This window comes from Mytilus galloprovincialis, chromosome 12 (genome assembly GCF_965363235.1).
Source record: "Mytilus galloprovincialis chromosome 12, xbMytGall1.hap1.1, whole genome shotgun sequence".
In the NCBI taxonomy this organism is placed as follows: Eukaryota; Metazoa; Mollusca; class Bivalvia; order Mytilida; family Mytilidae; genus Mytilus; species Mytilus galloprovincialis.
The window spans coordinates 39,778,201-39,804,484 of record NC_134849.1 but is presented as its reverse complement, the minus strand read 5'-3'; the positions used below and the strand labels follow the sequence as shown (position 1 = coordinate 39,804,484).

The 26,284-nt window shown below is 31.9% G+C and overlaps 1 protein-coding gene across 1 annotated transcript; it reads left to right on the top strand.

Annotated features, from left to right (window-relative positions):
- The first annotated feature begins 47 nt into the window (after nt 1-47).
- On the top strand, nt 48-26,022 carry LOC143053549 (sorting nexin-17-like). The gene is made up of 15 exons (XM_076226350.1): nt 48-212; nt 2,519-2,593; nt 6,222-6,339; nt 7,032-7,096; nt 8,033-8,143; nt 9,185-9,275; nt 10,081-10,171; nt 11,686-11,755; nt 12,830-12,922; nt 14,851-14,991; nt 15,559-15,630; nt 17,926-18,033; nt 19,365-19,442; nt 24,653-24,754; nt 25,525-26,022. The coding sequence occupies exons 1-15, from the start codon at nt 153-155 to the stop codon at nt 25,606-25,608; spliced, it is 1,359 nt and encodes a 452-aa protein (XP_076082465.1). The 5' UTR covers nt 48-152; the 3' UTR covers nt 25,609-26,022.
- Nucleotides 26,023-26,284: the final 262 nt, after the last annotated feature.

The following is a 26,284-nucleotide window of genomic DNA, read 5'->3' as shown; positions in this document are numbered from 1 at the left end:
TCACAAAAATGTTTGACACCAACGAAGTTTTTATTAAGCGTCTTAATGATTTAAACTTTCCAGAAAGATGTCAAAGGGGAGGATTCAATATTTTGTTGTGCAAGGAAAACTAGTAAAAACTGTCTCTTGAATGTCGTGACTTCATTTTAAATATGCATTTTTCAATCCCAGATACTTCAGCACTAAAGGACGATGGTGGGACGTCCTACACGGTAATAAACTATGTGAAACTAAAACAACAACACTCCCAAAAATTTTGGCAAAATGTTAGTTCATGTTGCAATAACTCCAATAGGCCTACATGACAATTGTCATGCAAATGAAACAAAACAACAACATAAAAACTTCATTAAATCTTTAAAAGGTTAGGCAAGTTAAAATGTGGGTCTATCATCTGATCAAATTTGACACAAATTGTCTCTTGGCACTACTTTGTTTCCTTGTAATATAATTTTTAGTCATATGGTATCTTTTGAGATGTGAAGGCCACACACCTATGTCCTCTACACTGCCACAAGATGTATCGTCCATTATCTGATTACTTTCATATCTGATTACTTTCAAAACAAAACTTGTTGTTTTATAATAAATTAATCTCCCAGGCCACAATTAAAAATATTTTGGTTTGCCCAATCTCTTCCCAAGGTTGAGACAGTGGGTAGGTAGGTAGGCATTTTTTGTTTTTTTTTTCAAAAAAAAGAAATTGAAGCATCGGGTGTTTATTAGTCTTCATGCCTATCTGATTAAAAAAAAACTTCTTCAAATCAGGACAATAAAAGAATTTGAGTAGACAGCTTTTTTCTGGGTAGGTAGGGTTTGGGCAAACAAACCTATTTTTTTTTTATGGTCCCATTTGGGTATTTATTCTCATTAATTTTATATATTTTAAAAGATAAAACACATTTTTATAACATAGAAATTATTGGGCTGTCAAATTGTTAAGTAAATGTATTTTTATCATCATTGACACCTCTTGATCAAGTAAAAATAAAGTTTATTGAATTAAACGCTGATCTAGAATATAGTTTTACATTGTGAATAAATACTTAAGGTTATCATCATGAAGATGGATGTATAATATTTATATTTATTTCCTCAAATATAATTTTTTTTATACTTTTAAAACCAAAATGAAGATTTTCACTGTATTATTTTCAACAATTATGACAATATAAAATATATGGGTCATCATGCTTTTTTTCAAGCTACAAGTAATGCAACATTTGCATAGATTTTTCATATGCTTTCAGAAAATCATATCCGTTGATTTTGTTTTACTACATGTATAAGAGTAATCTCCCAACTGAATTGAAAAATTAATTCTAGAAAAACACAACTATTTTGTATTTGTTTAAATATTTTGGATAATGCAATACATCACTTATTTCTCTAGCTCTATACAAATAAAAGTTTAACCAATAAACTTCAAATCTGTCTTCAAATTTGCAGATTCAGTAAAAAAAACTAGATTGATTGTGTACTGCTTTTGTACATTCCAAGATAGTGGTATATCTAAATCATGTTTGTAAATGTGATGAAGCTTACATCACACAAATTTGACACTTTATCTGATCCTTGCCCATAAACATAATCATGATACATGTACATGTAATAGAGAAATTAAAAAATAATTGTACAAAAAAAGATGCAACATGTAATTCTAAACACCAGGCTTACAAATGTGTATACCAGACACAGGTCTATTCTACAAAGACTGATCAGTGATTCTTGAATTAAAAGAGTTAAAAAGGCCAAATAAAACATGAAGTTTAATTGAATTCATTCATAATGAAGACTCAAAAGTGGGAAAGGTTTACGAGCTACAGTAATCTTTTCTTTGAGTAGAAAATCCTTAGTATTAAAAAATATTCTAAAGTTTGTAAACAGTTAATTTATGACTATGACTATTTCAATGATGATTCACATCAAACTGATATGCAGATTACCAGTTTAATTTGTGATACCTTGGGAAAGAAAAAAACTCTTGTGTGAGAAATAATTTTCAAACCTTGAATAGTTTATATTTGTTATTTCTGGCAGTCATGGCAGTGATATTGTTGTCTTTTTTCAAAACTACCTCTACCCTTTTTTTGGGGGGAAAATATTCGTCATTTTCATCAAATTGGGAAAATTAAAATAAACCATGAATTTTACTGAAACTTCAATTTACAGACCCATTTTCAAGAGTCAAACCCTGCTTTAAAATAAGACCCCATTTTGTCAGTGATGATACATAAACAGACCCTCAAATGTGCACATATAGTTTTTTTTAGGCATGAAAAATGTTTAAATGAGTGTTTTTCAGTTTGTATTCATTCACAATTACTACTGAGACTGCACTGTTTGCGAAAAAAGTTGTCTTTTTGGGAATAATTTTAAGTCATTTTTTTTCAAATTGGGATTTTTCTCCAGGGGAAAAAGCCTTTTTTCTCCACTAATTTTAGGCAAACAATGTCACTGTCTGGTCATGCTGGTATAAAACTTAGTGTATTGGTTTGAATATTTTTTTTTATTTCAGAGTTTTAATGTACATATAAATGGTGTATTCCATTGTTCTGTCAGATACAGCTTACTGAATGCCTTCAATGAAGAGGTAATTATAAAGCCAAATAAAAATATATGTGTGGTTCCAGTATATCCTACCGTCCCTACTTTTTTTGGTCCTAAAAATAGCCTACCCTAAAGATTTTATTGTCATTTTTCATTAAGCACTGTTAAAGTCACAATGTTGCTCCCATAGACTCAATGTAAAAAAAAAACATAAAATAAAAAAAAATCCCTACCTACCCTAACTTTTTTTCAGATGTAACATACTTTTTTATTTGGCCTAAAAAAGAAAAGTGTGGGTTTTTTTTTATTTATCTAGGTCAAAATAATCCAAGCAATATTGAAATTATCAACATATGGACCATAATTTGCTATTAGGCTCGTTTCCTATAACGATAGAAAGGTGATAAAAATGTGTATTACTGTAAGAAAAGTTGTAACTACATCTAAAGATGCCTTTATTTTTATCAATATACAAGTGTATGCTACTCTTCCCTAGAAAAAAAATTGAAATTAACAAATTTCAAAGATTATACGACCGTATTTTTGTGTCGTTTCTCGCGTTACTTTTCGCTTCCGAAGTGCATAACGCTGACTGATTTTTAGATAATCGTCACCGGCAAATTCGTAACTTTTGCTTTTAAATAATAAAGAACATTGACCAATAAGAATAGTCAGAAGAAAATACCGAGAACTATAAGTATTTCTGTAGCAGGTGTAAGAACACTAGCGTTACTTTGGTTTCCAATTTCGTAACGCAAATTTTAGATGATGTAATCTGCTTTGTTGTAATAGAATTAAGAAATAATTCATGGGGGCTTGAATATATTGTTATTAACCACGGGTTGGCCCTTTATGACAAATATTTTACCCTGAGCGATAGCGAGGGGTAAAATATCGGCATAAAAGGACAACCCGTGGTAAAATTTAGATATATTCAAGCCCACATGAATTATTTCGATTCTGATAAGACAAATATAGCAATTGTTTTGGTTCAAAGCGCACTAGATGGAGGCAAATATTTGCCGTTCCCATAAATTAACCCACTTTAAGATTGGCGGTAATGAACGGAGCAAACAGATTTAGTGACATGCTCAAACTATTTACAATAATATATTTAGATAGATTTGGATGAATTTTAATGATAATTTACTTATATATCTTCTATGTATATATAAAAAAGGGCTTATACCACATTTTAGTATTGTTTGTTTACGTTTCATTCTGGTGATGATTTTCGGTATCAGAAGCGTGTATTTTCCCGAAAAATGCTTAAACTATTACGTTATCATTCTATGACGTCGTGTACTCCATCCATAAACAATCATATGACGTGGGAGTACAATCAGAACAGCCCAACCAATATATTCATATTTTACCACGGGTGTGTACTCAAAGCGTTTGAAGGACGTCATGTTAGAATTCTTTATAACAATATGCAAATATGAACTCTCGCGAGATGTTCAAACAGGTAAATCAGAGATGATTTACATTCTAGTTTTGTTCTTCGTAATAATTAAGTTAGAAAATGATGTTATCGTTATGCGTTACATTTAACATGAAACAGAAGTCCAGTTATTTCCTTTTTTTTATTAAAATTGTTTTTGTCGTTAAGTTCTAATCATTTCCGGTCATATGTGAAACATGTGACTAACATGTGATCACGCCCTTACGGCCGGATATATGAAATACTAGGTCTAAACATTGTTTTTGTTTCCAACGGGATGTTAGCAAACATAATCTGTACGTATATACGTAGACTTGTTTCGCCTTGTTTAAAAAAGGAAAATACAATTTTCAAAGAGATTGCGCCGGGGGTCTATTATTTTTCCTATGTGCATAATGTTACATACGATCTTGTGTGAAAATAAATGCCCAATGACTTGATAAAAATCAATTTCAGATAAATCTGAATTTAACAGACGTTATAACACACTTCGTTTCCGGATAACGATGTAAAGGGTCCTTGGAAAATTCAATCGACATTACGTCTCTTATCATTGTGCCGATGCTCGTTGGATTGATTTTGCTTCAGCAGTAAATATTACTGGATATTTAAGGTGAATAAAGATAATTTAATTAAAAATACATGTAAATATACCGTTACACTTGGAATGTACATAGTTGGTATCTTTGTCACAATTTTTAATTATCTTTTTTTATTCATGTTCTGCAAACACTTTTCAGAAACGCAATAAACTTGTCAAAGGAGAAGTAAACTTTTACCATGCATGACTTGAAAGGAAGTACTTTATTGATTTTAGCCCACTAAAGTAGGTTAAAATGTGGAAACCATGTAGATCGTGTACAGGTCACAAATATCACATGGTGCCTATTTTAAAGATTTTAATTACAAGTTAAAAGTTTTTTTGTTTACTGGATTTAAAGAATTTTATATTGCCAATGATTTGGAATAAATTGTATATACATGTAACTGGAATTTCAAAACCAAATATAAATACATTTTTTTGGCTAAAACATCAAGATACAACGATTATGGTATCCTGTATCAATGAAGAAAATATAGAAATTTCTGAATAAATTGTACTAATTGTTTTCAAAACAAGCACATATTTAGGAGTTTTATAATACTGTTACATTTAAGATGGATTTTAAGAAAAAGTATACTGTTCAGATTATTTTAAGCAGATTTTGCAGTAAAATAAAACTAAAAAAATGCTTTTGGTTTCTTATGGTTTCCTGTCGCGTTTAAAAAAATCTTCAATTTAACATTGAAAATAGATTTTAAATATTAACATGAAGCAAGTAACACTAGTAATGGTGTTCATTTATGTCTTTTGAAATATATTGTGCAAAATAAAGAAAATAAAGATTGGTTTCCTGTTTGGTTTCCTGTCACGTAAACGGTGAATCAAAATGTATTAATTTTTTCTTGAAATACTCAATTGTTCCATTAATACTATTCTAACACCAACACAACCCACAGAATAAAAGTTAAAGTTTTAGAACTTATAAAAAAGGATACAAAAAGAAACCAAAGGCTGAATACTAAATTATGGTCCATATTACAATTTGGACATGTCATCTATTAAGTACAATGGATTCATTATCATTTATTGGATACCAAATTTTGTTGATTTCATTAGTAATTTTAAACCATAATTTTGAAAATGAATGCAGAAGCAGTAAAACTCCAAGTAAAATTCAATACTGAAAGTACCTATAAAATGGCAAAAATTTAAAGCTAGAACAATCTAACAAATGGAAAACAACTGTCATGTTCAAGAATTGGTACAGGCATTTCATAATAAATGCTTTGATAAAATTTACAATAGATATAGGAAGATGTGGTGTGAGTGCCATTTCATAATAAATGCTTTGATCAAATTTACAATAGATATAGGAAGATGTGGTGTGAGTGCCAATGAGACATCTCTCCATCCAAATAACAATTTAAAAAAAGTAAACCATTGTAGGTCAATGTACGGCCCTCAACACGGAGCCTTGGCTCACACCGAACAACAAGCTATAAAGGGCCCCAAAATTACTAGTGTAAAACCATTCAAACGGGTAAACCAACTGTCTAATACATAAGATATGTTGAGATGGATCATAAATTGATTACAATTTTCTGGAACATACACTATTGTACATATATTTCAAAATTATATATTTTCATGTAACATTGTGTGAGTAATCTTCTTTTTTTGCAGCTTAAGAAAGAATTTGGAGCAACAGTGTTGCCACCATTCCCACCAAAGAAACTGTTTGGGATGACTCCAGAGAAGTTGGAAGAGAGACGACTTATGCTTGAGAGATATGTTCAGATTGGTTAGATATATATTATGCATAATGTATTCATAAAGATTCTAGATTCCTACATATCAGAAAGAAAAACATGGTTAACAGATTTGAAGTAATCATAGAATTTGTGATCACGCAAATTACAGAAATTTCACATTTTTGAAAAAATAAATAAAAAATTAAGCTATAGGGGATAAAGTACATGGTTCACTTATGTCTGTTCCTAATGTGATTGTCACAATTTGATAAAAAAAAAATGTTCTTTTATCAAAAAATAAGGAGAGTGCGTTACCATTGATAGTTGGTACGTCTATATATATATATCCAAAAATTGGTGTGCCTTCTCTAACTCGAGTTTGCCATAACCAAATATGATGAACATATGTACAAGGCTTATTATCACAAAACACAGATCAGATTAAAAATTTAGGGGGCATTACTTTAACAGTTCTCTTGATAAGTATCTGTATAATGTTAGATGCATGCAAGGCCATTATCTGTGTCAATTGGCTACTTTCTCCATTTATTTATGACTCTTTACATAATGAAGTCGTAGCTGGCAGAATACATTTTATAATAGGACAAAATTAGAGGCCCCTGTCTACAAAATAGTACATGTATCATAGACACAAAGACACTCAGAATTTCAGAAATACATTGTTCAGTAAGCAGGTAAGTTTAATAATATAAATAAGTAATATAAATATCATCTTTTTTAGTGAGTCAGGAACCAAGAATAGCAAACTCTGATATATTTAATGGATTCCTCCTCAAGGCACAGCAGGTAAAACTAACTGGCTTTATGTTTAGTTGATGTTGTTTCTATTTTACTGTGGATTAAGATGGTACCCAACACCTTCACTTAAATTAATTTGTCTCGTTTAATTTTCATAAAATTTTGACAAAATATTTACTCTGACCCTTTAACAAAAATATAAAAATTTCAAAAAATTTGAACCAACCAATTGATCAGAAAAAATACACTGGTTATATAGCAATTTGACAAACACCAATTTTGATCATTGAGAAGCTTAATATCCCTTTTACAACTTGTTAGGTACCACCTTAATTTATTTTTGTCAGAATTTCTTTGAATTAAGGAGAGTTTGTATTTATTGGTTTTATAAAAGTTTGTATACAAGCCTATACAATATGCATACTTCTTTTAACATTTAAATTCATGGTTCATCTGTACCCACAAACCCAATGAAGGTGTTAATTTGAAAAAGTCTGTACATGTCTTAAACATGTGAGTGCTTCTAGTTCTCATTTGATCTGCATTAATAAAAATATCTAGGCATAAAAAAACCAATATTATATAAAAAAGAAGATGTGGTATGATTGCCAATGAGACAACTATCCACAAAAGACCAAAATGACACAGACATTAACAACTATAGGTCACCGTACGGCCTTCAACAATGAGCAAAGCCCATACCGCACAGTCAGCTATAAAAGGCCTCGATAAGACAATGTAAAACAATTCAAACGAGAAAACTAACGGCCTTATTTATGTAAAAAAAAAATGAACGAAAAACAAATATGTAACACATAAACAAACGACAACCACTGAATTACAGGCTCCTGACTTGGGACTTAGATGTACTTGACGTTAGAATGACCATGTGATGGTTGTAGAGGATATTTTAATATTTTGATCTTTGAATTGTGTGATAATATAGCTCTGTTATGATAGAAATATCTTTCTATTTTATTGCAGGAAACACAAAAGGAGACGTCAGAGGCTGTTACATTAGATGTGTTCTTAATGAACGGTTACAAAATCACTGTGAAAATTATGTCTACAGACCAAACAGAAGATGTTCTGGAGGTATATAACTTTCCAAAAATCGGTCAATTCCATTTTATCAACTAGAAATTTATGTTATGTTTTTATTGAAACAAAGAATATCAGAGGATGAGTGTTGCAGTAATAATATTCCAACTCTAGAAATTAGGCCCAATGATTTGTCCATCAATTGAATATTTTCATCAGACTATTCTCAGCCACTACTGAATTGAATAGCAGACAACAAATATATTTTTCCTTTTTATGCCCCACCTACGATAGTAGAGGGGCATTATGTTTTCTGGTCTGTGCCTACGTGCGTCTGTTCGCTTCAGGTTAAAGTTTTTGGTCAAGATAGTTTTTGATGAAGTTAAAGTAACATCAACTTGAAACTTAGTACACATGTTGCCTATGATAGTGCAAGTGGGGCATCCATGTACTATGGAAACATTCTTGTTGAGGAGGCTTTTAATTTCTCTTCTTAATATGGAAATAAGGATATGTGGTATGATTGTCAAAAAGACAGCTTTCTACCTAAGTCTAAATGATATGGATGTAAACCATGGTAGGTCACTGTACAGTCTTTAAAAATGAGCAAAACCCCCATACCTTGTAGTAAGCTATAAAAAGACCTGACATGACAAAATGTGAAACAATTCAAACAACAAAAAGTAAAATCACAGAACACTGATCTCAGAGGAAAATTCTAAATAGAAAGTCCCTAATTATAATCAAATGACCAAATCAGAAAGCTCAAACACATCAAATGATTGGAGAACAACTGTCATAATCCTGACTTGGTACAGGCATTTTCTTATTTATTAATGATGGATTAAACTGGTTTTATAGCTTGCTAAACCTCTCACTTAAAAGCAGAACTTCAAACATGTTCATGCTGTATGGGCTGTGCTCAATGTTGAAGGCCATATGGTGACCTATAGTTGTTAATTTCTGTGTCATTTGGTCTCTCATGAAGAGTTGTCTCATTGACAATCATACCACATTTTTTTGTATACAGAAATCAATATGAAATGAAGTTTGACAACTTTGGACTAAACATGTTTATTTCTTCTGTTATTTTAGACTGTAGCATCACAACTAGAACTGCCAGAAGAATTTACATATTATTTCACATTATACCTGGTACGGAAAGAGGAGGATGGGGATAATTCTAGTAAGTTTATGGGACAACAACTAATTAAAGATAATTAAGAATCACTGGTAGATTAGTTATTTAGATTACTGTAGATTCATTATTATTCGCAGTGGCAGATCCAGAAAATTTCATAAGTGGGGGCCCACTGACTGCCTAAGAGGAGGCCCGCTCCAGTCACGCTTCAGTGATTCCCTATATAAGCAACAAATTTTTCCCCCCCCTCTAAATCTGCCTCTGATTTGTTGGATACCAATTTTCGTGGATTTCGTGTGAACAGGTGAACCACGAAATTAAATGTCCAACGAATACCAAATTTTTCATAGGCTTGTATGCATACTTCGGCAAAACCACAAAATCAAATATCCACAAACATGTAAGTTTTCCTCAATCCACCATTATTGATACCCACAAAAATAAATGAATCTACAGTACTTTAAGAAATGCTATATTTTGCAATAATGATGAAAAGCATTACAAAAATTTTAGAATCTACAGCATTCAAAATTAATCTTATTTTAGATTTGAATATTTACACCAGGGTTTTCACTGGACGTTTCCATTTTTAATTGTGGCAATCAAAATTCATTATTCAGACGGTAACAACTGTTGCTGTATAGTTTTTATTGGCAAGAAGTCAGTCAGTTCAAGTACAATGCAATAATTGAAAGTGGTTAAAAAATTACAGTTTTGTGCTAAAGAAATGGCAAAAAGTAAATTGAGCAAGGGGGAAACCCTGGTTTACTCTCTATGAAGAAAAGCTAGATATATGTCGGTCTGTGTCTTAAACAATTTTCTTGTTTGATATTCTTCTTTTTTTCTTCAGTTGTACGGAAGTTACAAGAATTTGAATCACCTTATATCTCATTAAAATATGCAAACAAGATTGGATCCCACAGAATAGTCCTACGCAAAGGGTATGTATTTCTGTTATTTAAATTAATACATAAATAAGGCAGCTTACCACATAGATGCCAACCATTACAATTTTTCTGTAATTTTTTCCGATTTTGCAATCAAAACAATGTTATTACGGTCAAAGTCAAATGGTTACGGATTCCCAGTCATCACTGTTAAATTTTGTAAAACGCTGATTTTGATCATTACTTTTGCGGCCTGGTCCGGTATTTAGAAAACGCCAATGTAATGCTTCCGGTTTCTTGGGAGTTATCGACCAATTGTGTGGTAACTAACTGACTTCCGAAGATGCAAACTTGCATTTTATGGAAAAAAAGAAGTGACTTTCCCCCTTTCTCTACTTCTCCTTGACAAAACGAAAATGTGTACAAGTCGAGAAAGTCTGAATAATTAACAAATGGAATACATTCCTTAAACATGTTAGTGCACATCACTTTGTAACCTCTCGTCAGTAATTTTTTTGGTAAATGCACGTTTTGTAATGATTACTGAAAACTTTTCAAAATTACGGAAAATTAGATAGATAGTAACTGATTGTGTCGAAAGGGGTTTGGCATCTATGTTACCAGTGAAGTAAAAGCCTAAAACACATCAATAGTAGAAAATCTGATTTGCAAATAAGCTCATCATAGATACCAGGACTAAATTTTGTATATACGCCAGAAGCATGTTTCGTCTACAAAAGACTCATCAGTGAAGCTCGAATCCAAAAAAGTTGAAAAAGCCAAATAAAGTACAAAGTTGAAGAGCATTGAGATCCAAATTTCCTAAAAGTGTTGCCAAATACAGCTAAGGTAATCTATGCCTGAGGTAGAAAAGCCTAATTGTTTCAAAAAATTAAATATTTTGTAAACAGTTAATTTATAAATATAACAATATCAATGATAATGGTACCAACATACACAAGTCTTTATATCATAAATCATTTGATTTTGTTTGACTATTGGTATTGGTGAATCATTTAAACAGAGACTTTCAAAGATCTGACATTAACTCCTTGATTTCTTTTTAAGAACTAAACATTTACATGTTTATAAAGGCAAACAATGAGGAACTTTCTTACTTCAAATAGGCTTCACTTTTTTTAGCACTGAACAGTCCCCCTTTTTTTTACCCAAAAAAAACTAATTTTCTCCTTCTTACCATAATTCTCAGTTCACTCTAAAACAAAATTGATTCACATAAACAAATGATGAAATTACTAACTTATTAAATAGTCCTTGACAATTATGATTTAATTGGTATGTAAGGTGTTCATTGAAAATATCTTCATCAAGTTAAAATAAATAGTGGCAATTGATTAAAAAAGTTATAAGTTATGTCCCTTGGAAATCTTTTTGAGAAATAATGACAAATCAGTGATCCAACCCTTGCAATTCTTAGAAGATTTGGATGCAAGCTGTATTGAAGATTTACATTAATAATATTTCAATTGAGTTCCAAAACCGGTACCAGTTAAGAATATATTTGAGTTAATCCTTTTGTGAGCTATGATATTTTTTTAACCTTTCAGATTTTGGGATTTGAGCTATGAAGATGATTTGTTAGAAAATAAAGTTGCAATGAATCTGTTATACGTTCAGGTAAGTAATGAAATCTTGTAATAAGAAATCATAGCTAAAATAATTAATATTAGGAATTCTAATGCAACAACGTTTGTAACGTTCATTTTGATTGGATAACGTTACTTTTTTACAGGGCATCAATTGACAATTGATGCTATGGGACGTTCGCACAAGTGCAAACGGCATTTGACAGATTTTTATTTCATGTTTAACATGGTTTTCTGTCAGTTTCATTAGAATGGAGATAACAATATTGTATTTTAAGCTCCGATGGCATCAATTGGGGATTTGATGGTCGCAAATACCTGTTTACTGTCTCCGCTAACGCGTCGCCAGTAAACTTAATTTGCGACCATCAAATCCCCAATCAATGCCGTCAGAGCTTAAAATACAATACAGTTATATCCTGAATAGGTGATTTTGTATAAAGAAAAGGAACATATGAATAAACATTCTTTTGATAATGTCATACAAACTGAGAAAATATTCATGCTTTTTATATTCAATGAAAACACATCAGTTTCCATGACCGACAAAATATAGTGCAGGCATCATCAAACTCTTCTTATTTATTTACAACTAATGAATATAAACAAAAGGATATTTGGGGTATTTGTCTACAAGACCTCAATCCAAAAACACAATAAACTCAAAATTAATCTGGAAATCTACATTTTATGTTTAAAAAAAGTATAATGCATTTTGAGGAACATTTTGAATCAATACATCAATTTCCATTCTTTTCAAGACAAGAAACATAAAGCTCATGAATCAACAAAATAATCGTTTATCATTTTTAATGTTTTAACAAATTACATCTCAGACAAGATTGTTTGTTCTGAAACTATGCCCTCTCTGCTATTTATGTGAAACACTTTTATATTTAGGGCCAAAATGGGGCCTTATAAACCTTACTCCTAATGAAAGAGGATAATAAAATTATATGATTGCCAAATTAATGGGGGAAAAAAACACTCATGAAAATTGAACACATCACAGTTGAACTGTAAATGAATGAAACATATTAGTTGTTAGATTTTACAAGCTTTATGTCAATTTCCAAAAAAGTTATATTCTAAAATTTTGATATAGGCTGTAAATGATATAGAAAGGTCATGGACATTGGGAACAAAAGAACAACTGAAACATTTAGCAACGTTACAGCAGAGAGGTTCAAAAAGGGAGGTAAGAATGTAAAAAGACGAAACAAAAAATAAAAATTCAATTCAAGTTTAGTGTTGCAAAATATTCAGTAGTAAGAATTTTATAAATTACACACACACAAACACTGCATATCTGTTACTGAAGAGTTGACACCAGTTAGGTTATTACAAATTATTTCTTTTGTCTTAAATGTTTGAAGGATTTTTTCTTGTAAAACTTTTTAAGAAAATATCACAAACAAAAAAAAACAACCATTCATGGTTTGCTTTTTGAAGTGCTTTTAAAATACTGACCAAAGTGTGCTTCTGCTATTTATTATTCTGACAAACTATATAATAGAAGGTCACCTTATGTATAAGCAGATTTTTTGGTATTTTGTAAATTCAGAAATTAATGCGTTAATTTATTATTGTGAATCACTGTTTACTGGTCAAAATGCAAGATCTGATTAATGCAATGTTTTTTTTTAAGGGAAATCACTTCTGATAACATTTGTGCAAGTTTAAATTTTCAATATTCCAGATCTGATATTGTCACATTTTTCACATTAATAAACACATTGCAATAACGGATATTTCTATGGATTGATCAGATTTATAATAATCTGTTTAGGCCACAATTAAAAATATTATGGTTTGCCCAAACCCTACCCAAGGTTGAGACAGTGGGTAGGTAGGTAGGCATTTTCTTTTTTTAAAGAAATTAATGTATGGGATGTTTATTAGTCTTCATGTCTATTTGATTAAAAAAAAACTTCTCCAAATCAGGACAATAAAAGAATTTGAGTAGGGAGCTTTTTTCTGGGTAGGTAGGGTTTGGGCAAACAAACCTGTTCTTTTTAGGCCTTAATGTGTGACGCTTAAGAAATTCACACAAATAATATCATGACTGTGAATTCATTATAATTCGTTGGATACCAATTTTTTCGTGGTTTTTGTGGGTACAAGTAAACAACAAATTCAAAGCTTCAAAGAATTAAACATTTTATAAGGATTTTTTTTTTTATTTTTATTATTTTCAAGATTTACAACAAATATAACACATCAAACATACATACAGTAATATTAGCGATAGATTTGAATATATATTTATTTATGACAAAAAACATTGTTGTAAATTCCTTTTTTCTATTGATATGAAAAGAAAAGAAGCAAAAAAAATACAGAAGAAAAATATAGTTAGAGTTAAATGTTTATGTACCACTGTGTGGCACTTGAGAATTGTAAAGAATTTCATAAATTAAGGAAGAGGTTAAAAATATCCTGTAAGATTTTCAGTACATAATAAATTGTGCTATTAGATACAATAATATTTTATGTTAGTTTTGACAATAAGTATCTGTAAAAATGAATGACAAATTGAATTATAAAAATAATACTTTAAATGCATTCCACATGGTATCAAAGTGCTTTTGTCATGTTTGTCTCTTATTTTTGACTTTTGATATACACAGGTTGATAAAACCATGAAATCAAAAACCCACGAAAAATGTAAGTTTTCCTCAATCCACAAAAATGTAAGTTTTCTTCAATCCACGAAAATATAAGTTTTCCTCAATCCACAAAAATGTAAGTTTTCTTCAATCCACGAAAATGTAAGTTTTCCTCAATTCACAAAAATGTAAGTTTTCCTCAATCCACGAAAATGTAAGTTTTCTTCAATCCACGAAAATGTAAGTTTTCCTCAATCCACAAAAATGTAAGTTTTCTTCAATCCACGAAAATGTAAGTTTTCCTCAATCCACGAAAATGTAAGTTTTCTTCAATCCACAAAAATGGAAGTTTTCCTCAATCCACAAAAATGGAAGTTTTCTTCAATCCACAAAAATTTAAGTTTTCTTCAATCCATGAAAATGTAAGTTTTCCTCAATCCACCAAAAAAAATAAATCCACAGTTTTATTATCTATTTTGTCACATTTACTTTAGCTAATAATCTCACTTTATTTCAGTACCTGCGGTTAGTGAGGACCTTCAAGTACTATGGTTACATACAGTTTAAGCCTTGTATTACAGACTACCCCCAGGATAATTCTCGGGTGTTGATTTGTACAGGGGGAAGGGAAATGAATTTCAGAATACAGATGGCAGCAGTAAGTATTTGTACCTATATTGTTCTGAATAATTTTATTTTTAAAACAAACACAAAAATAGAAAAAAAAACATTGTCACAATAACCTCTTCCAAAGCATCAACTTAATTAAAGACCTTATTGGTTGGTCATCTTGACAAAAAAGACTGCCCTAATAGGCTGGACAATCTCATGGTTAGGCACTATATTGGTTTGCTCTTCGAAAGGTCTCTTAAGCTACATTGTATATAAAAGTTGATATTTCGCTCATTTTCCAAAATGTTGAGAATAGGTATAAGACGATGTGGTATGAGTGCAAATGAGACAACTCTCCATCCAAGTCACAATTGGTAAAAGTAAACTATTATAGGTCAAAGTACGTCCCTAGATTAAGTGTGAAATTGATTACTGTATTAGATTTTTATATGACCTACAGCAATTATTTCCATGACAAATAAGAATTGAAACTGACATTATTATCTTCACATCTTATGAAATAAAGAAAAGATTCTGCTCATTAATGGATGAAAGACAAACTTTTTTGATAAAATTATATTAATAATTTATCTTCGTTTTGCTTCAATTTTAGAATTCTGTGAAAGAAGGTAGTTTTAAAATTACCAGAATAAAGTGTTGGAGAATAACCAGTTCTGTGCCCAAGGTAATTATAATGTGGGTCTAAGCATGACGGGGGATTGCCGATTTTTTGTAAGGGTGACACGTGAAAGCAAATTATTGTGTCGTGAAAACGGGAAATGAGGTCTTGCAGGACCCGGAAAATGACAAAAAAATGAGAATTGCTTACGTATATAGTGTAAGCGGGATACAGGAATCTGACAAAACAGTAAGCGGGATCCGGGATCGGAACCCCCCAATGAGACCCCCTATAATGGTTTTAAATCTAGTCAAGTGTGTCCAGCATTCAACAGAACAAGCAGAAAATTTATAATGGTATTATGACGTTCTTTTCAGTTACACAGTTTCTGATATGAATTAGAACCATACTGTAAATTCAGGTATTATTGTGATGTTTTTATGACGGTGCCCAGCCTACAAATATCCAAAAAACAGAAAATGAAATAATTTTTTTATCAAGGGTTGTAAGCAGCACGGTCTATGGCTTCTGACTATGCATATAAAAATGAACCAAATATTCAAGGTTTTACAACAGGGCTAGATTTCAGTTTTATATAAAAAAAAAAATCGTGGTTTCAAAATGTTAGCAATAGCAATAATTGAGTCTCACATTTTTAGCTCACCTGGCCCGAAGGGCCAAGTGAGCTTTTCCCATCACTTTGCGTCCGGCGTCCGGCGGCGTCCGGCGGCGCCCGGCGTCGTCCTGCGTCGTTAACTTTTACAAAAATCTTCTCCTCTGAAACTACTCGGCCAAATTAAACCAAACTTGGCCACAATCATCATTGGGGTATCTAGTTTAAAAAATGTATCCGGTGACCCAGCCAACCAACCAAGATGGCCGCCACGTCTAAAAATAGAACATAGGGGTAAAATGCAGTTTTTGGTTTATGACTCAAAAACCAAAGCATTAAGAGCAAATCTGACACGGTATATTTGTTTATCAGGTCAAGTTGTATCTTCCCTGAAATTTTCAGATGAATCAGACAACCCGTTGTTTGGTTGCTGCCCCTAAATTGGTAATTTTAAGGAAATTTTACTGTTTTGGGTTATAATCTTGAATATTATTATAGATAGAGATAAACTGTAAACAGCAATAATGTACAGCAAAGTAAGATTTACAAATAAGTCAACATGACTGAAATGGTCAATTGACCCCTAAGGAGTTATTGTCCTTTATAGTCAATTTTTAACAATTTTCATAAAATTTGTAAATTTTTACTAACATTTTCCACTGAAACTACTTGGCCAAGTTCATTATAGATAGAGATAATTGTAAGCAGCAAGAATGTTCAGTAAAGTAAGATCTACAAACACATCACCATCACCAAAACACAATTTTGTCATTAATCCATCTGCTTCCTTTGTTTAATATTCACATTGACCAAGGTGAGCGACACAGGCTCTTTAGAGCCTCAAGTTACCAATAATCAGTGATTTGCAATAACTGAGTCTCACATTTTTACAAGTAATCAGTGATTTGCAATAACTGAGTCTAACATTTTTACCAGTAATCAGACAGTGATTTGCAATAATTGAGTCTCACATTTTTACCAGTAATCAGTGATTTGCAATAACTGAGTCTTACATTTTTACCAGTAATCAGTGATTTGCAATAACTGAGTCTTACATTTTTACCAGTAATCAGTGATTTGCAATAATTGTGTCTCACATTTTTACCAGTAATCAGTGATTTGCAATAACTGAGTCTCACATTTTTACCAGTAATCAGTGATTTGCAATAATTGAGTCTCACATTTTTACCAGTAATCATTGATTTGCAATAACTGAGTCTCACATTTTTACCAGTAATCAGTGATTTGCAATAATTGTGTCTCACATTTTTACCAGTAATCAGTGATTTGCAATACTGAGTCTCACATTTTTACCAGTAATCAGTGATTTGCAATAACTGAGTCTCACATTTTTACCAGTAATCAGTGATTTGCAATAACTGAGTCTCACATTTTTACCAGTAATCAGTGATTTGCAATAATAAATGCACACATTAGTTTCTGATTTAACAGTTTTGATATACATAATTACTGTAAACCAACTTATTTTCGCGATCAATTTATTTTCGCGACTTTCGGGAGTAGGAAAATAAAGTGAATATTAATTGTCGCGAATATGTAAAACTTGGATCTTTCCTTATAACACTTTATCAAGTAAATAAGAAAATCGTGAAAATAAATAGACGCAAAGTGGTCAAGAAAGGGTAAAACGCGAAATAAAGTTACAGTATAAGCAATGACTTCTTCCTTTGTCCTGTTCGTACATATATAGGTGTAAAAGAGTCTTTAATAACTATACTTATTTACAGTTTGTTGAGAGAAATGGTGAGAGTACCAAACCTCCACAGATGGAACTTGCTTTTGAATATTTGATGTCAAGAGATTGTTTACAGTGGATTAGTATCAAAACAGATCAGGTAGGAATTACACTATCTCAAAATGCTATGTTAGATATGGGTGTGATAGTAATGTCACACAGACCTGCCAACTGTTCTGTTTTATGGGGAATATCTTCAATAAGAGGTGTTGACCAGATCCTTATAAACTCAATTGTGCATACTAAATACATTTAACAAGGCATTCAGAATAGTAAGAAATACATTTAAACACAAGCATACTTGTTCAAAATCATACATGTTCTTATTAAGAACATTAATGACATGTATAGGTATGCATTAGTCCTTGTGTGCTTAAAATCCCCCATGGATATGGGGTCACTGCTATAGAATAATGCATTCTGGGTATAACTTTCAAAATCATTTTGTTTGGTGAAAATTTTTCTAGACTATGGGTAATCAACCAATGACAAATGTTAATATCATATAAATGCTTTTAAAATGAAATTACCCACAAACCTTTACATTTTGATAACACACAAAATATCACAACCTGTTTACATGTTTAGTCTAGTATGTTATAAATCTTTAAAAATCCTTTTGTCACACATAATTTGTTTAAAGGTCTTAAGATTTCGACTACTGTCGGTTCTGGTCAATTTTGTATTATGTGTCCAAAATGGAGGTTGATTAGAGGTGTCAGACCACTAATACTCCCTCCAATTTAGAACTTATGTGAAAGTAGGCCTGCTCGGACAAAAAATAGTGCATTTGATGTCATCGTTTACTTAAATTAACCAACAAATTGGCAGAAATGAAACTTTTGGTGAAAGAGAAATATATTAAGACCATTTTGGGCTAAAATTTACTTGTTTATGAGTTTGAATTCAAAATTGAGGATTAATGCACTCCATAGTATACTAATTTAAGATTTCCAGAAAACCAGGGTTTATTTTTAGTGGTACCTCTATTCAGAAGACCTCTTCTTTCTTATTTTAAACATATTTTGAAAATTGGCATGTTTAAAGCTGATACAATTCAGCATATACCTGGTTTCTATGAAGTTAAACTTAAGGTAAAAGAATAGAAAGCTGTGAAAATTGCAAAATTGGGTTGAACAGATAGGGACTATTAATTGGTGGTCTAACACCTCGAGTGGCTAGAAATTGACGTGGATTAGAGAAGCCAAAAAATGGACGTCGAATTAGATCGGCATAAAATTGGCCACCGATTTGGAAGGATATTTTATTGTGACGTCAGATTTGGACGTCGATTTGAGCACGGATGTTGATTAGAGACTGGACGCCGATCTGAGTCTTACATATATGTATGTGTATATTTGTTTTACTATTTTCTGATATACAACCCCTCTTGAATGTACCACAGTACATGTAATATTCATATCTTTTCAGGCAATATTAATGAGTATGTGTTTACAGTCCATGGTTGACGAACTTATCTCGCAAAAACAAGGCAGAAAAATCAAACGAGTAAGTAATTTATAGTAGATAACTGTGGATTCAATTATTTGTGTGAATACAAATTTTGGGTGATGGAGGACAATTCCTATTTTTATACGACCGCAAAAATTGAAAATTTTTTGGCTGTATATTGGTATCACGTCGTTGTCGTCGTCCGAATACTTTTAGTTTTCGCACTCTAACTTTAGTAAAAGTGAATAGAAATCTATGAAATTTTAACACAAGGTTTATGACCACAAAAGGAAGGTTGGGATTGATTTTGGGAGTTTTGGTCCCAACATTTTAGGAATTAGGGACCAAAAAGGGCCCAAATAAGCATTTTCTTGGTTTTTCGCACTATAACTTTAGTTTAAGTAAATAGAAAATTATGAAATTTTGACACAAGGTTTATGACCACAAAAGGAAGGTTGGGATTGATTTTGGTAGTTTTGGTTCCAACAGTTGAGGAATTAGGGGCCAAAAAAGGGCCCAAATAAGCATTATTCTTGGTTTTCGCACAATAACTTTAGTACAAGTAAATAGAAATCAATAAAATTTAATCACAAGGTTTATGACCACAAAAGGATGGTTGGGATTGATTTTTGGAGTTGAGGTCCCAACAGTTTAGGAATTAGGGGCCAAAAAGGGGCCCAAATAAGCATTATTCTTGGTTTTTTGCGCCATAACAGTGTTCTCCCCAGGTCGTTTTAGCGCCGCGATTTTCAGCGCTATTTCAATTTCCCGCTGTCCTATTGCACTGACCGCGTCGCTATCCCGTTCAACCGCGTCGCTATATTTTTTTTCGTATTTTTTAAAATTTCCCGCTTATTTTTCTTTTCGGATCACGTGATTGACTGGTTAACGATTTTTGAAAGAATTATTTCCGTTGTATTAAAGTAACTCCGCGGGACCAGTCTAATAAATTTTACAAAATGGCGTCGTTGAGAGATCAAAATAAACAAAGATTTCAACATTGACATCTATTTAATGAATATATAGAGGCATATATGAATGAAATGATTAGAAATAAATTGACCGCATTTCCCAACGACATTCACAAACTTGTTTAACGAACTTTGAACAAACACTGATTTTAACAACGATCAAATTGGCTTTAATGAGCTAGTCTTTGAAGTATTAATTATCACCCAATCGAACTAATACCTGTTTAATCAGCAATTCTACAGTAATGAATTTTACCCTTTGAAAACAATTAATAGGATATGATTAAAAAAACAAACCCCAAGCTGATACTAGACTTGAGAAATTCACTTTCTCGATGTCCAGCTTGGGTGAAGCCAAGTTAAACGCCGTAAGGTTAACAGAACACTGCTACATTTTTTCGCTTTATAAAGATGCCGAAACGTATGAAAGGAATGGACAGTGCTAACAGAGACATATAATACATGTCTCGGGTGCTGAAAAGTTCATTTCTAAATTATATAAGGGAAGTTTTACCCCCTTCTCTGACAACGTTGTCTCAACCATTTTTTGAACCATCTACGATTATATCATTACTTTTTTGCGTTTACAACCGAACTGTCGAACCTGTATTGCTTGAAAGAAGCATCCCTGTTATCAAGGGATTCATTATAAGCCCGTATTTTACGATTACTTGACCATACATGGCTCTTTTTCAAATGGATAAGGGAATAAAACAAAACGAAAATTTTGTGTAAATATATATAAAATATCGATATTTGTCAACCAATCATCAATATATCTTAATTAAATATTGCTTTAAATTTAATGTAAACAGAGGATGGCTTGGATAAGGAATAGTATTTAATGCTAAAAAAAAGACACAGGTGTAAACAGGAAGTTATGTCAGCCAGTAAGGGAGATAATTTGGAAGGGAAAGACCTAAAAGAAGTATTGTCAAATCTTGACAAACTTATCTGGTGGCATGTATTCAAATGTTTATAAAATTATCAAACAAAACCTTTAAAGGTGGTAGTTGTTTCAATTGGCATACATAATGTATTTGATTGGTAATTCACCTTTGAAATAAAAAAATCTCTTTAAAATATTTTTAAAGGATTTCTTTCATATTCATAATTGGAATATTTTAGCCTTTTTTTTTAAGCAACTCTTTGATAAGATTTGAATATTATTAAAAGGGCAATTTCATTTCTTCCTTTGAAATACTATACTCATTTTTATTGAAAAGTTGTACTTTGCTAGAAATGTTAATAAAAGTAAATGTAAAAAATACCAATCTTGTCATTGAAAACTTTCTCACAGAAGCTGACAATGACTTTAATTGTTGGTCCTACATGTTATGCAACATCACCTGTTAGTGATAAGAAATCTTCACATCTAGGCAGTCTGGTATAGACCCACCATGGAAAAGACTTCTCCTTGGGTTTTATAGACAGATGATATGAGGATTATATGTATTTACAATGGAGACAAAAAGACTTTTCTTCTATCATGTCTATATCCAGACAATAACATTAGCAAACAAAGGGGTAACTTCCATGAGCATGATGAGGACATCATTACAAGAGAAAACATCAATAGCATTATATAAGAAAAACACATAACAAATCAATTACAAACCAACCGCGCGCCGCGACAAAGTTACTGAGAATTGTCGAAAATCACGCGCTTACCACAGCGCTATCCAAAAATCCTGGGGAGAACACTGCATAACTTTAGTAAAAGTAAATAGAAATCTATGAAATTTAAACACAAGGTCTATGACCATAAAAGGAAGGTTAAGTTTGATTTTGGGAGTTTTGGTCCCAATAGTTTAGGAATAAGGGGCCCAAAGGGTCCAAAATTGAACTTTGTTTGATTTCATCAAAAATTGAATAATTGGGGCTCTTTGATATGCTGAATCTAACTGTGTATTTAGAATCTTAATTTTTGGTCCCGTTTTCAAATTGGTCTACATTATGGTCCAAAGGGTCCAAAATTAAACTTAGTTTGATTTAAACAAAAATTGAATCCTTGGGGTTCTTTGATATGCTGAATCTAAAAATGTACTTAGATTTTTGATTATTGGCCCAGTTTTCAAGTTGGTCCAAATCGGGGTCCAAAATTAAACTTTGTTTGATTTCATCAAAAATTGATTAATTGGGGTTCTTTGATATTCCAAATCTAACTATGTATGTAGATTTTTAATTTTTGGTCCCGTTTTCAAATTGGTCTACATTAAAGTCCAAAGGGTCCAAAATTAAACTAAGTTTGATTTTAACAAAAATTGAATTCTTGGGCTTTTTTGATATGCTGAATCTAAACATGTACTTAGATTTTTGATTATGGGCCCAGTTTTCAAGTACATTTGTAGGTTCAAATCAGGATCCAAAATTATTATATGAAGTATTGTGCAATAGCAAGAAATTTTCAATTGCACAGTATTGTGCAATAGCAAGAAATTTTCAATTGCACAGTATTGCCCAATAGCAAGAAATCTTCAATTGCACAGTATTGTGCAATAGCAAGAAATTTTCAATTGCACAGTATTGCGCAATAGCAAGAAATCTTCAATTGCACAGTATTGTGCAATGGCAAATATTTTCAATTGCACAGTATTGCGCAATAGCAAGAAATATCTAATTGCACAATATTGTGCAATAGCAAGAAATTTTCAATTGGAGTTATCTTTCTTTGTCCAAAATAGTAGTTGAATCAACTTAAATCATTGTTTTATACTATATATGTATATTCACTTTTACTACCAACTGATAAATTAAAACAATCTTTACCATTCAGTGATAACAAGCACTTTATTTTACATTTTAATATTTTATGATGTATTTAAATGAGTATTTATTGTTGCAAACTCCATTAAAAATTTGAATTGAGATCAGTTTTGGAAAAAGGGAAAGGGGATGTGAAAAAAAAATGTGGGGGAGGGGGGTTAAATTTTTCTCATTTCAGATTTCATAAATAAAAAGAAAATTTCTTCAAACATTTTTTTGAGAGGATTAATATTCAACAGCATAGTGAATTGCTCAAAGGCAAAAAAAATATTTTAAGTTCATTAGACCACATTCATTCTGTGTCAGAAACCTATACTGTGTCAACTATTTAATCACAATCCAAATTTAGAGCTGAATCCAGCTTGAATGTTGTGTCCATACTTGCCCCAACTGTTCAGGGTTCAACCTCTGCGGTCGTATAAAGCTGCGCCCTGCGGAGCATCTGGTTTGAGGGTAATTTACTTCATGGATTTTCTTAAGCCTTTAGAAAATGTGTACTTTTTTTAACAATAAACTATATTTTTAACCACAACCCACTAAATCCATGAATAATAACAAATCAGCAATTACATCTTTTGTAATCTTGTATTATTACACATTTAAAAGAGAGAGAAAAGACACCAAAGGGCTATTCAAACTCCTAAATTGAGAATCAAACTGACAATGAAAAAAAAAAGAAAAACCAAATAAAACACTACAGAGCAAACTAAAGACTGAGCAACATAAACCCCACCAATAACTGAGGGCAATCTAAGGTTCCCTGGAATGGGTTAGCAGGTCCGGTGGCACTTTGTTTTGTTGCTAATGTAATTACAAACCCTAGTGATGGGTCTAATTTAGTACTGAGGGCAATCTAAGATTCCCTGGAATGGGTTAGCAGGTCTGGTGGCACTTTGTCTTGTTGCTAATGTAATTACAAACCCTAGTGATGGGTCTAATTTAGTACTGAGGGCAATCTAAGATTCCCTGGAATGGGTTAGCAGGTCCGGTGGCACTTTGTCTTGTTGCTAATGTAATTACAAACCCTAGTGATGGGTCTAATTTAGTACTGAGGGCAATCTAAGATTCCCTGGAATGGGTTAGCAGGTCCGGTGGCACTTTGTCTTGTTGCTAATGTAATTACAAACCCTAGTGATGGGTCTAATTTAGTACTGAGGGCAATCTAAGATTCCCTGGAATGGGTTAGCAGGTCCGGTGGCACTTTGTCTTGTTGCTAATGTAATTACAAACCCTAGTGATGGGTCTAATTTAGTAATTTGATAAAAAGTGGATGTGATAGTTGTTACAATAATTATATTTGTTGTCATCTGTGAGACTATATAAGATGTACCCAAGTTATGTTTCTTTTTATTATTTTTAATGAATATAAATAAAAAGATAGTTGGTGTTTATGTCAACAAGGCAGCAATCTAAATACACAATGTATACAAAAGATTTATATTTTTTAATGTTCAATAAAAGACATTAGATGCATCTGCGTATAAAAGTATGCTGTATTTCAAGTAACTATTTTCATATTCTTGGTTTCAGCCGCAGGATAGATCAAAAGGAACAGCAAAGAAAGTGCAGCTGAAGAGAGATAATAGTTATGGCATGGGTTTGGCGCAGTCAGCTTTACCTAGTCCAGAAGAGGTCAGCCATTATAAAATTATTTTTATTTCAGTGTATTTGGTTATAACACAAAGTATCTCCACACAATAGACAAAATCTTTTGACATAGCAGACAAAGCATTTTTACACAGAAGGTAATTTTTTTCATACTCTAAACTTTCAAACACTGAACAAAATCTCTCCACACACCATATGAAGTCTCTTCACACTCTAGACAAAATCTCTCCACACACCATATGAAGTCTCTTCACACTCTTGACAAAATCTTTCCACACACCATATGAAGTCTCTTCACACTCTAGACAAAATCTCTCAACACCATATGAAGTCTCTTCACACACTAGACAAAATTTCTCCACACAACAGACAAAATGTTTTCACATACTAGACAAAATCTCTCTACACAACAGACAAAATATTTTCACACACTAGACAAAATCTCTCCAAACAATAGACAAGATGATTTCACACACTAGACAGAATCTCTCCAAACAACAGACAAAATGTTTTCACACACTAGACAAAATCTCTCCAAACAAAATACAAAATCTCTTCACACACTAGATAAAATATCTTCACACACTAGACAAAATCTCTTTAAACACTAAACAAAATCTCTTCACACACTAAACTAAATCTCTTCACACACTAAACAAAATCTCTTCACTCACTAGACCAAAGTATCATGTTACATATAATGTACCATCCTAAATATGCTGTATAATATTTGCCACTGACACAAAACTACCACCAATTAATCTAACAATTCCAATTTACATTTCATTTTAAAGGAAGCTAAAGGAAATGGGAAAAATGACAAGAAAGGAGTTGTGACGAATGATGCTTTTAGTACGATTGGTGACGATGATTTATAATCAGATTGACATCAATATGCAAATTGTGTTCTCCAGCTAGAGATTTAACAGAAACCAAAGATAAAGAAGGAGAAAGACAAACAATAAGTCATAAACTTGCCATAGAACCTATTGTTATAGCAGTCCATGTGTTATACCCCATAGTGACGCAGTATAACATTTTGATAGTGTTTTTTCTTAGGTGTATTTTCTTCTTTTAACTATATTGACTACCCTATATTAGAGGTTTAAGGATACAGTAGAAATATTTAAAGAGGGGCATAAAGGGGGATATCTGCACAGAAGAACGTGAAACAAAATTGACATTTCACTGTGATCTTTGATCTTATTATCGATTTCACGAAACACGGTGAATAACCAACCTTTTTCACGGCTGCACGTTAAATAAAAATGGCAAAACATATTGCACGAAAACAACCCTTTACCACCCCCTTTATTGTATATAATATGAAATTTCGGGAAATATTTGGTGCATATTGCAGTACCTATTGTGAGGAAATATTTTCTCGATGCCAAACATTTTGTTTTTTAAATCATTTGCAAAAAGAGACGAAATTGATTTTGATTTCTTAAGAATTTTTAGTGTTTTTGAAAACAGCATTATTACAATTATAAAGTGTCTTTCTGTTGTTTAAACAAATTAAGATACCATTAATTCTTATCATAAGCAGACTTT

Coding starts and splice junctions, on each gene's coding strand:
- LOC143053549 (XM_076226350.1), top strand. CDS start 153: ATGCATTTTTCAATCCCAGATACTTCAGCACTAAAGGACGATGGTGGG. Junction 7,097..8,032: donor TCCTCCTCAAGGCACAGCAG/GTAAAACTAACT, acceptor ATTTTATTGCAG/GAAACACAAAAGGAGACGTC. Junction 12,923..14,850: donor AGAGAGGTTCAAAAAGGGAG/GTAAGAATGTAA, acceptor ACTTTATTTCAG/TACCTGCGGTTAGTGAGGAC.